The sequence below is a fragment of the Falco cherrug genome, chromosome 5, assembly GCF_023634085.1.
Source record: "Falco cherrug isolate bFalChe1 chromosome 5, bFalChe1.pri, whole genome shotgun sequence".
Taxonomy (NCBI): Eukaryota; Metazoa; Chordata; class Aves; order Falconiformes; family Falconidae; genus Falco; species Falco cherrug.
Window position 1 is genome coordinate 56,321,709 of NC_073701.1, and position 12,170 is coordinate 56,333,878.

Sequence of the window (12,170 nt, forward strand, 5' to 3'; positions counted from 1 at the left end):
GCCAACCTCCTTTAACTGCCCTGCAGGTACTGCACTACTGCACTACTGGACAAGTCACCTCAAGGAAATGTGATTTTGGAGTTGGCTTCTTGAAACAAAAACTCTTTGCATCAGTTTGTGGACAAAGTGTTCTGAATAAAAAAAAACCAACAAACGTCCCACAGGTATTCTTGCCCTTCCAGTAATGTCCTGGTCCTGAATGTTGACTAAAACGGTTTATTTCCCTTGCAATAAAATAGCTATATTTACAAGCTGACCTTGAAGCATGTACAAACTATTCAGGATAGTATCACTGCTTCTCAGCTAGATGCCTCAGACTATACACTGCTAAGGGATAATGAAAATTCAGCCTCAGCTGCCGATGCTGTGTAAATTTAACATAATACAAATCTCATGCTGTTCTTGGCCTGTGTTGGGTTTCCAGAATGACCTTGTTAACATCACACAGAAAAGCAGAGTGGACGAGAGATCAACGAACAGAAGCAACACAAGGAAGGGACCTGAGAGCAATGAGCCTCTGTGGTTTATTCACAATGGCAAATGTGGAAGGGATAACATCGTGTATCTCAAAGGGACAACAAACTGGGCACGCACAGTGGTGGCTGATTACAGTAGGTGCTGCTTCATCTGTTTCTCTGCCGCTTGGCAACACAGGTTTTGAGGGAGAGTTGAGTTCCCGCTCTCACAGTGGTTCTGTCTGGGCAGCAAGCACACTGATGACCTCCTGATGGAGGATAAGGCTGCAAAACTGCATCTTCCTTCCACCCATGCCCATGCAGCTGCAGACACTGCCACTACTCACAGCTGGACAAAGTGACTGCAAAATGTCATCAGATCAGCTTTTTCACGGAGCACGTGCTGGTTTAAATGACAACATCAGGTACAAGAAAACAAAGAAACAAGCTTACTTCATTCTATTGCTAAAGAAAGCACTGCCTCCAGAAACACAGTAGGAATGGACTTGGAAGACATTCTTACAACTCGTTGAGAGACAAAATCATCTTTACCTTGCGATACGTGAGCACACAATTCTTTCTCTGTAACTCATCCTTCCCAACAACATTGCTTCTACAATGTATTTGTTCTAGGCTCTCTGAAGCAGAGGCTAGTAATGCAAAAATCTTATAAAAATTACTAATTTTGGCCTCTACAAGAAGATAACAGAACAAAGCCCTGATCTGGTACCATTATAGCTGAATACAGAGACAAAATTATACCCTTAAACTAGCAGTACCACAAAAGTGATAAAAAAATTATAAATCATATAGGTCACCTTGACTGTGACAGGCAGATGTCATTTCTAATGTAAGTAATACAACTCAACATTTCAATGCATGAAAAAATTCAGAAGTTTTGGAGAACTATTTTTGTTTTGGAAATGATATTCCTTCATATCAGACTGTAGCAGCGTGGGTTGACTTTTGTGATAGAAGTTATTAAAAAATGCCAGTTCTCTCAGTGAGAGTTACTGGCATCATTAACCCCCTGAGAGATAACGAAACAACAGTGGCATTTCTTAAGATTGTTTTGAAATTTAAACATATTCTTTTCAATATATGTTGTGGTTTTTTTACTGACATGTAATGATTTCAAAAGTATTATAACTAATTGCAGATGTTTTCTTTTAAGAGCCTCTTCCTGCCTGAATAATGCACATGAGATATATGAGATTCTTGGCTGGTATTCTTGCTTCTTTTGATACTTTGTTTTGTATTTGCCATTCATATACATAAATCCAGAAATGAGCCACCAATACTTGGCAGTCCTACTCAATTTTATACATATTCATTATGAAGAGAAGAGAAATTGTACATACCCAGGGGATTTAAAAATGCTAATAGTGGCTCTGACAAGTTCAGACATATGCTGTCTCATACATCTAAACCTAGACTACACTCTGCTATTACCATACATGGCTACTAATCCTAGAATGATATGAATAGCCTAGTAATATGTATTTAAACAACGCTCACACTTAGGACTCTGTGTTAACTAATTTTAGCACTCAAACAGGTAGTTAATGAATTATATCAAAGAGCAAAATGGCGTTGAAAGACACTAGGCCCCAAGGTTCAATAGTTTACAGTAAGAATATTGGCAATTAAAATTAATTCTTGTTCCCGTTCAAATGGTTGTTGACATTAACAAAGCCCTTCGGTGCAGAGCTGAAGGGACTGGTCATTGTCTCTTCTGTGGTACCACCACATGTGTGCAGGACAGCCAGAAAACAGAAAGACCCTGGAGACCCCAGCCCCTTCAGCAGCCCTGCCTGTGGGGTAAAGTGGAAATGGTTGTGGCACAAATGATCCAGGGTGAGTTAACCAAGTTTGGGTAAAACTCTAATGAGGACAAGGAGGTATGTAGCTTTCTCACACATTAGCAGATTCTTATGTTCTAGGGGTTGGACCTTGACTTCCATCTTTTAGAAGGTTTAAATTCAAAGTACTCAAAGATTTTGAAGGGAGAAGTGGCAGTTCTGTTGGTGCTCACAGCAAAAGCAATCTTACAGTTTTCCAGTCTGTTACCATGCTATGCCCTTGTTCTCTTCACAAAAATAACAAGGGGAAACTACACAGACAGGCTCTAATCAGTACTTGAACTTAGTACTCCTCTTGACAAGATTTTGTGGATAGTAACCGCTTCTTATGTGTTAAATATACTTCAGTTCGCTAGAAAAAAAATAACAATCATAGAACTTTTGAGCTGCTCAGTCCCAGAAGAGCTCCTAATAAAGACTGGCAAGTGTGTGTTCCTGCTCAGGAGGACCTGAATGGTACAGGCATTACATGTCAGGTCTAAGAACTGCACATAAGGATGTCTGGAGAAGTCTCTCCTGCAGAGCACATGGCAGTCAGGGGATGTTTTTAGATTCCTCTGCTGTGAGAATGCGGGTGACAGCATGTATTGAGTCATTACTATTAATTTATTTCTTAAATAGGAAATTCAAAAGAAAAGAATACATCGTATATTAAGGGCCGTTCAGCTCCAGCATGCAAGTTAAAGAGTAAGACAGCCCTTCAGTCAAACGTCCACAGAGTATGAAAAAGATCAAAATAGGAGTCAGTTTGTAGCAGCCAACAGAGACACATCTTGACAGGCAGTGGACTACGTTCGTTGTTCAAGTAATGGTAGGCTGGCAACAGTCATCATCTGCTCCAGGAAGAGAGTCACCAAGTCACTTTATCATGGATGATCACATGGATGAGCCAGTTTTGCTCCAAGAAATCAGACTCTGCAAAGTTACTCTCTATTTCATAGACTCATTCATTCCAATTTAGTTTTAGCCCTCTCTGTTCACCTTGATTCACGGAAGAATAATTGTATTTGTGTTTATTTATCTTTGCTGTTATTGACAGTCTTATGAATGAGGGAAGGAAATAGCACATTCTAATGACCTGAAATGAAGCACCCTTAAGCAAGAATCAACACAGAAACAGCAGTGCCTTAAAATGTTATGAATTTAAACAGATTAGCCCTTATGGATGCTTTGACAAACACTGACTCATGTTGTAATTACCCAATGTACTAACATGGAAATACCTAAAATATCGGTATGGTCAAGGCTTTCCTGAAATGTGGAATCCAGAACAAACAAAATCCAGAGCTACCTCTATCTCTAATAAGCCTAAATAGTCCAAACACTTAAAATAATCTGTATTTTTACAACTTCTGAAACACAGACTATTGTTCAGTATCAGAAGTTTCAAATAAACAAGCACTTTTAAGTTTACTGGAGACAAACATCTCTAGTACAAGCACTGCTGAGATCATCATATGAAGAAAGCTGGGTGTGCTTACATAAAGGGAAACATAATTGGCTCAGAAGGAATTAAAAATTTAGAGTTGTGATAAGGAATGAAAATGTAAATTGTCAAGCGAAAAGAAAAACAACCTGGACTGATTTTCAGAAGAGGTATTAAGGAGGAAAAAAATCTTTTGTTCTGTAAACCAAGTTTATTTGGAATGAAAATAATACAATGATAAAAATCTTTGAATCTAAATTTCCGGCTCATATTTCAAATCAGATTTCATTTGAAAGATTCATTTTATTTTTTATCTTTGGGTGGTTGTGGTATGTATTTGAAAAGTTTTGACCATTAGACGCTGCGAAAAGCTGTGTGGTGTTTAGCAGCCAGAGAAGAGGTAACTTTCAGCATTTTTGTGTTTGGGGTTTTTTTTTTTTCTTATTAGACTTACATTTTTTTCTTCAAGATATTATGTTCCCTGAAACGTAATCTTATGATGAGGATGCTATTGGAGTGGTGTTCTTTTAGAGAGGCAATTTCAGCCTGTTTGATAGTTGCTTCAGTCCATTACTTAACCAGATGCATGTATTATTTTCAGCACTTTTCCTGATCTTTCTCTTTCTAAAACTGATGGAATCAGACACCCAAACGCCCAAAGCTTTGCTTTGCTTTACAGAAGTGGATTATCTGGGTTAGGAAGGAAAAGCCAGGCAGTTCACAGTCGTAGATATTTATTCTTCTTGGTAAGTGTGCAGAAATTTCTCCTAAATGAGACCAACAGTATCTTCTATTGTCCAGAAATGAAAGTCTTAAGTGAGAATTAGCAGAGTAGCAACAACTGCTTCTGGAAAGATTTTGGGACTCTTACTTAACTTGCATGTGAACAAATTTTCAGCTTTTGGAAGAAAGAAAAATTTAACTAAAACTTTGGTTTATGAGGTGAAAGGCAGCCGATGATTTCTTTAGTTCAAAATGTGCCCTGCTTTGGAAATTGCTATTACTTGCTATGGAATGTCATCTAACTTTTAAAATAAGGAAACGAGAGAAAAAGGTGGGAAAAAACCCCACCCTAAAGACAGCATTGTTATGATTAAGATTCCAAAGCCAAGTGTTTAGTTCTACAGTTAACTAATCTTGGAACATAAAATTTTATACATTTACCCATGACTGTTCTAGTGTAGGCTATGTTGCTTTTTCAATATGTTTGCTTTAAGTTAAAGATTGCCATGTCTTTCCTTTTTGTTTCTTTCATATTTAAACCTACATCACTTCTTTGACACCATCTGTGGTTTAATATCATCAGCCAATAAAGTTGTAAAAACTTTCTTTCCAGGTATCTTTTTAAAAATTCGAAGTTCTGAGGTACAAAGTCAGTCACATATCTAACTGATAAACCCACAACTGTAGTGTTCTCTGGCTCAAATATCTGCTTGCAGTGGTGCCCAGCTTTTGACTTAGAGAAACAATTTTCCTTTTATTTCCCCAAAACCAGCTGTAAAAAAATGATAACCAGCTTTAAACTTGTCATCCTAAAGGATTCCCTTTAAGCTGAATAAAGCTGTGTGGTATAGCTCTCTCCATGCCGACAGATGAAGATGCAGCAGCACATTGCTGATGTCCTCTGCCGATCAGTGGGCTCACAACTCCCATATGAAGTGAAAGGGCAGATTAGTGAGGGTTCAAATTCTAGTACTGTGAATGCATCTCTAAACTAACTCTGCTCTTCTCTCATCTTTAGCATTTGGGGAATATATTTGCAAGTGTAAAGCAAGATAAATCCTTTCAGGTTCCAGCATTTAATTAAGCTTTTAGCTATCTTTGTGAACGAACCAAGAGCATCCAATATGTGTGTCTACAGGGAACAGATCAGGAGTACCACTCCATCTGTGAAGTTGTTTGCTATCAGCTGGAAAAAAATCTCTTCTCAATTAGCCTCTCTCTGTGTCTAACTTCCTCTGGAACATTGCATCTACTATAGCTAAATCTCAGTTGTAATAAATGCACTTGAACAATAAAAATACTTTGGCTTCCTCCATGATGGCCTGTGTTTCTGCTAGTAATAGGAAATCAGGTTTAAGTAGTGGCAGGTTAAGCTGGCTGAGGTATAGAAACCAGCATGGGAAGTATGATGTTAAATGATTTAAAATAATTTTAAAAGTGTTCAAGTCTGTATAGTACATGAAAGCAGAACTGTTAATTGTTCTGGTGTGGTTTTTTCTCTCATATACTCTCTCACTATAAGCAAAGGTATGTAGGATTCCCAAAGCAGGAAACAGCTTGGTTTAGGGTCTAACTGGAAACAGTAAGGATTTAAAGTTAAAATGTGGTGCTCACTGAAGTGAGTGGATCTGCTTACAGGGGCCACTGGAAATGCTTTACTCCACAACAGCAATCAACCTTGCCTACCATAGAGAATCTTCTATTGCGTGGTTGGTCTAACATGCTTACCCAGTAGAATGCATCATGGTAACCATGTGGGCAGAATATTTTTGGAACAGAAGTTCTCTCACCACCCCATAACCACCCAACCCCCACGTAGTACCAAAGTCATAAATGTAAATGAAGACCAGGTTAGAACGGTCTTTTCCCACAGTATGTGAGAGCTGATAATGTGACACTGACATCTCAGAAACAAATTGTTCGTGGGAACTGTAAGATGCTCAAAAGTCATGGTCACCAAAATAATTCAGAATAGCGCTAACATTCACATGGAAAAATATGAATCAATGTGCCAAATGTCAAACATTTGTACTTAACTTTTTATATCTCGGTACTTCAAAGGGGAGCTACACAATTTTCCTGTATGTGGTATAGTATCATCACAATTCAGATGTCATAAACCATTTTCAGCTGTCACAACCAAGACTGAGTCTATCTTCATCTGTATTGTTCCAGCTGGCTTCCTTGAACGTCCAAAACAAGTGTTCAATCAAAATGAAGAAATGAATTCCCCTCTCTATAGGTAACCTCTAAATTAAGTACTCCCAAATCAAAGCAGTGAATGGCCTATTTGAAAATCAAGCAGCATTGGGTCAACTCTCCTTGTGAGTGCTTCCCCTTACCGCAATTCTTCTACCCATACTGACATTCCCTCATTTCTCCTCAGGACGCTCCCTCCCCTCCCAACTACTCCCATCTTCCTTACTCCATCCCTACATCATGCCCCATCATAATGCCACCAATCCAACACCATGCTGCCCACCTTGTTCTTACCCTGTCCATCATTTTGCTGTGCAGCGCTCACCTTACACCAAGCTGCTCTGGGGAATGCGACCAGCACATATGAAGCTCCCTCTTGCAACACAGCTGCCAGACAATTAACAGCATGAGTATCTTCCACAATAGCTGGTTGTACGCTGTGGCTGGGTGACAGGCCATGGTGGTGACACACAATTTCTCTCTGCCAACTGAGCACACGCTTTCCATCAGCTGCTGTGCAAGGCTGCCTGCAAGCTGTGTGTAGTAAAAACCTACTTTAAATACTTTTTTTTTTTTTTAACATACATAAAGGGATCAAAAAGTATTTCCTCAGGAGTTTTGCTGTACACACATGTAACTGAGAAGGATTAAGAATATTTAACATTCTTGTATTTTAACATGAAACTTAAGGAACATGTAACACATGGAAATAATTCCTCAGTTCTCCTACTGCTGTGTATCATCTACCCACATACACAGACCCTGGGTTAGGCCCAGAAAAGTAATGAGATTGACATGAACTATCATGAGGTACACAAAAAAAAATACTCTCCAAAAGGCATCCGTTGGCTTCCAAGACCTCTGAAAGCACTCACACTTCCAAGCTGCTTTCGGCAAACCACAACTGATGCAAGCCTGCCTTTATTTACCAAGAAAACTAATTTTCACACCATCACTTTCGGCTTCCATCAGCCATTTTTCACAGCGTGCACAGCTACGACGGGCGCTGTTGCACACACCCAGGAGGGCCTGGAACTGCGGCTGCAGCCTCTATGTCGTGGGTTTACACTGGCCACAGTACAGAGCCCCCACCCGGTGCCCCAGGCAGGCACTCAAGAGTGCTGGGGAACCCTTGTGATGCGGAGAGCACCCAGGCTGGTGGAGAAGTTTATTTACAGCCGCGTTCCAACCGCCTCCTTCCCGACGGCAGGCGCGCCGCGCGCCACTGCCCCACGCCCCAGCCCGGCGCCGCAACGAGGCTCCACGTCCCGGCGGGCAACGCGCGGCGAGGCCCCGCCGAGCCCCTAAACTACAGGTCCCGGCGGGCACCGCCCATAGCCCCGCGTGCGGCGCGGCCGCGATGCACGCTGGGAAGCGTAGTCCCCGCCAGCCCTGCCATCCTCTCGGGCCGTCGCCCCCTCCCCTCCTGCCGCTCTGCAACGGCGGCCTAAACTTCCCGCGCACGCTCTGCGCCACGTACGCGCTGGCGTCACACGGCCGCGGGCACCTCCCGCCAGCTCAGCGGGCCAATCAGGGCCGCTAACAGCGCGAGGCGGCCCCCTCGACCTTTGACACGGCGCCGAGCGCGAGCGGCCGCCCGCCTCCTCGCCCCTCCCGCCGTGTCAGTCGCAGCCGCAGGAGGCGGCGGAGCGCCCTCCCGCCCTCCCCCACGCCGCGCCGCCCTCGACCCCGCCGCCCCCTCCCCCCGGCTCCGGTTCGCCCCGCCGAGCGCCGTCCCCAGCAGCAGGCGAAGTGGAGCCGGCGAGGCCGGGAAGACGCCGCCTCCTCCTTCTCTCCTCCTCTCCCTCCCCCCCCGGCCGCGTCCGTCAACATGGCGAGCGCCTCGTACCACATCTCCAACCTGCTGGAGAAGATGACATCCAGCGACAAGGACTTCAGGTGGGAGCCGCCGCCGCCCCCCCGCGCCCGCCGCCGCCGCGCCGCGCCCGCCGGCCCCGTGCGGCCCTGCCCCCACGTCCGCCTTCGCGCCGTTCCCCGGCCTGGCGCCGCCGTGCTGAAGGCGGCGGCAGGTGCCCGGCGGCGGGGAGGCCTGCGGGGCCCGGCGGCTCTCGGGGTGGGCGAGGGCTCCCTCCGCGGGCCGCCCCTGCGGGGTGGGTGCCCATCTGCTGCGAGCCCGGGAAGAAAGTTCCCGGGAGGGGAGCGCCCCTTCTCGCTGCCCGTGAAGGACGAGGCGCGGCGGTGCCCGAGAAGCCGCGGCCTTCACGCGGCGTGGGCAGCAATCCCGGGCAGCCGGCAGGGGCTGGGCGGACGGCAGGCTTGCCGGCCCGCCAGAGGACAGGCGAGGGGGGAGGTCGGCCTTTGGATTTCTGTTCTCCCAGATGCTCGAAAGCCGAAGGGACGAAGCCCTGCGCAACCTGCTGTGTCTGACCGCGCTTTGAGCAGCGGAGGTTGTGTGAGATGACCTCCCCGGGTCCCTTCCCAACCTGAAACAAACACGGATCTTGTGATCCTGCAGATGGGGGCGGCGAGGGCCCCGCGGGCTTGAACATCCTGAGCTCACAGCCTCCTGGATGCTGCCTCCTGGAGACAGGGGTTTTGTGTTTGTCACATAATTCGGTACTGCCTCGAAAAGTCTGTGCATCCAGAGAGAGAAGTCCGGTTAAGTGTTACGGGGACAGGACTGGTGTACGAAACTTTGAGCTTAGCATCTGTCACGAGCACTACTTTTTATTGGATCATTTGCTTGCTTCGTAATAAATTAATAACAGATAAAATGCAAACTTGTGAGTATCAGAAAATGAAATGGTAGAAGTAAGCTATTAAAAATCAGCAGAGATAATACCTTGACACAGTACTTCTAGCAAAGCATTAGGTTAAAAATAATTAAATTTCTTTGTATTGTGTGCAACCAGATACTCACATTTGAAGCCTTTTTTTTGTCAAAGAGGGTATGTGAATACAGGCAGGAAAAATGCTAAAATACATCTGGGTTTTGTTGCTTTGCTGCAGCATGGCAGTGCATAGTTTATAGTTAAAAACATGTTGACATCCAAACAAGTCTCTTGTTTGATATTAAAATCTAAACAGAAATAGGGGTGATGATTAGATACCTAACCATAGAGTTGGATTTTGAATAGTCTTGTTTGCTTTTGACAGACTGTTTTAGCACTGGACATGTGCTAAATCTGTAGGGTTTATGTCAATTTCTTTCAGATTTTAGCAGCATGGTATTACCTAGAAAGTTTTGTCTAGAAATTTTGGAAGTACAAAAAAATACTGATTAGTGTAAAGAGACAGTCCGCAACTTCCTGATTGATCTAAATTGTACTAAAAATAAATTCAAATGTTTTTTCCTCTGAATGTTAGTTAAGATTTTTTTTTTACTTTTATCATGCTAATTTGTTTCTGTGATTAAGTGAGCTTTCCATTTTGTGCTTATAGGGAGGATGACTTACAAAAAAATCTGATGGATTTGCGACCAAATACTGATTTTAATGAGTTTTACATTTTCTGCATAAAAGGGGTGGGTCACACCTGTCAAATGCAGTTGTAGCAAGCACTTCTTTCTTACAGCTGTATGTAGTTAAAACTTGTTTTGTAGTCGCTTTAGGAGAGCACACTTTAGAAATTACCTGTTCTAGGAGCTTTGAACAACTTTGGAATTCTCAAATATTAATTTTTATTTCTTAGCATACATTTAAAATCTGACATTGCAAACCATAAAAATGAGCGATGATAGACCTTTACAAACTGGCTGTTATGCAATAACACATTTCATGAAGCTTTGTGTGTCATGTATCATGCATAATGGATAAAATAATATTTAGTACTAGTAATTTTAAGTGCATTCATTACTAGATCATCTGTATTTGAAGAGGGACAGTGCAGATAACTTGTTGGTGTATCAGGGAGCTGAGTTTAAACCACAGTTCAAGTAACTACTCTACTGTAGAATTTAATTTTTGGGGGTTTGGGTAAGCTAACTTGTCCAGTGCAAATGTTTGTGGTATTTATTGTCCAGAAATTTGATCTTAAGTTCTAAAATGGGCAGTAATGTAAAGTGGCAGTTTGCTGTGTGCCTGTGGGAGAAGTAGCGTACTCACTTGGAGGAGGCAAATGACTACTCTTGGAGTACAAGGTAGGGGGAGCTGCCTGACATGCTGCTGCTTTGCACCAGGTAAAGTCTGATGCGCTTGAGGAGGAAGCAGTTGTGACTAAAGGTCCCATCTAAACTACTCAAACCTGTGTTTCTAAATACCAGCTACTTCAAACTAAAGTTGCCAGGTGTCCCCACACCATTGTGGGGTTTGCGTTGGTGGGGTTTTTTTTTGATGGAGGAGCCTGCCAAGAGGACTACTCGTTTGTAGTGCAGAAGCCACTGATGCACTGAGGATGTGCAAGCTCTGCTTAGTTTAGGAACTTGTCACAAGTAGGTGATGTGTGCATGTGAACTCGTAAGGCTAGGAAATGAGAGCTACTGAACAAGGAAGTGAGAGGAGGCTGTTAAGGTTCAAGAAAAGAAGATAAATACAGCAGTAACATGGAGAGAGTTTTTGAATGTTACAGTACTGTGTGACTTTGTGTATATCCTTACTCGCATCCTCTTTGTCCATTAACCTTACTTACTAAGTAGCTTTTTCCCTGCTGTGCTTAAAAGGTGATGCCATTCACATTCATCATCTGTTTGTGCACACATCTGGTTCCTGTCAGATTACAGACTTGCTTCAGTGGGACTGTTGGAATGTATGAAAAATGAATGAGGTCTTATCTTTGAAATACCTTGAGACTATTAGACTGGAATTACTGTATTAAAAGGGAGGACAAGTTGAGGTCCATTATGTGAGGGCAGGCATCTGGCATTTGTGATGCTTATTAAGATCATGCAGAGTCTTTTCTTTCACATCAATAAAAAAATATGTTCCATGTCAGGCTGTACAGATACCCTTCTGAGTATGACTTGAGCTCAAGTGATGTCTGCTTGAGGCTGATGTGCCTGAAGTCTAGATGTCAACCCTAACTGTTTAATTACAAACCATTTTTGTCTGGGGCTTTGAATAGGGGTTGAGATTGGTACCAAAGCCCTTTGGATTTGCAATTGAGTAATACATCTGTATTACTTCCTCTGACAAGAGAGAGCACTTGCAAAAGAACAGATTGGAAAACAGATTTCAGAAGGAAAAACAAAAGGCATAAAAGCAGTATTTTTGGAAAGTAATTTCTCAGTATGTTCTTGTATTGGTGGATACAACTGTTACTGAGTAGTATAGTAATTGATACGAAAGATGATTTTATTTCCTTGATCTCTCAAGAATTAATCTTGGCTTTTAATGTGGCACCCTGGATTGAAGCTGCATAAATGTGATTGGCTGTTATCTGGACTAAAACCAAACTAGTCTCTATAGGGCAAGTAAAGGAGTAACACATAAAACTTAGCTTCACTTTCATTTCTCCCTTCATTAATGTTTGGCTTTTGCAAATTTTATGGGAGAATGTTTGAAAAACGTGTATTTTTCTTCTTGTTTAAAAGTTGTTTTAAAATAAACT

General features: G+C 42.8%; 1 protein-coding gene and 1 long non-coding RNA gene across 3 annotated transcripts in view; one reads left to right on the forward strand and one right to left on the reverse strand.

The window, feature by feature from the left end:
* Positions 1-501: 501 nt before the first annotated feature.
* LOC129736138 (uncharacterized) lies at positions 502-8,285 on the reverse strand. Of its 2 annotated transcripts, XR_008732349.1 has the most exons (3): positions 7,616-8,275; positions 6,991-7,199; positions 502-3,150 (listed from the first exon to the last, which is right to left on the reverse strand). It is a non-coding gene; the product is annotated as an uncharacterized LOC129736138 (long non-coding RNA). The 2 variants fall into 2 exon arrangements; XR_008732348.1 differs by having other exon boundaries at positions 6,991-8,285.
* The window catches only part of CAND1 (cullin associated and neddylation dissociated 1), a 29,453-nt gene continuing 25,568 nt past the window's right edge, over positions 8,286-12,170 (forward strand). The window contains exon 1 of the mRNA XM_055711009.1: positions 8,286-8,564. Coding sequence (XP_055566984.1) covers positions 8,497-8,564 — 68 coding nt within the window. The 5' untranslated portion in view covers positions 8,286-8,496. The remainder of the gene's footprint in view (positions 8,565-12,170) is intronic.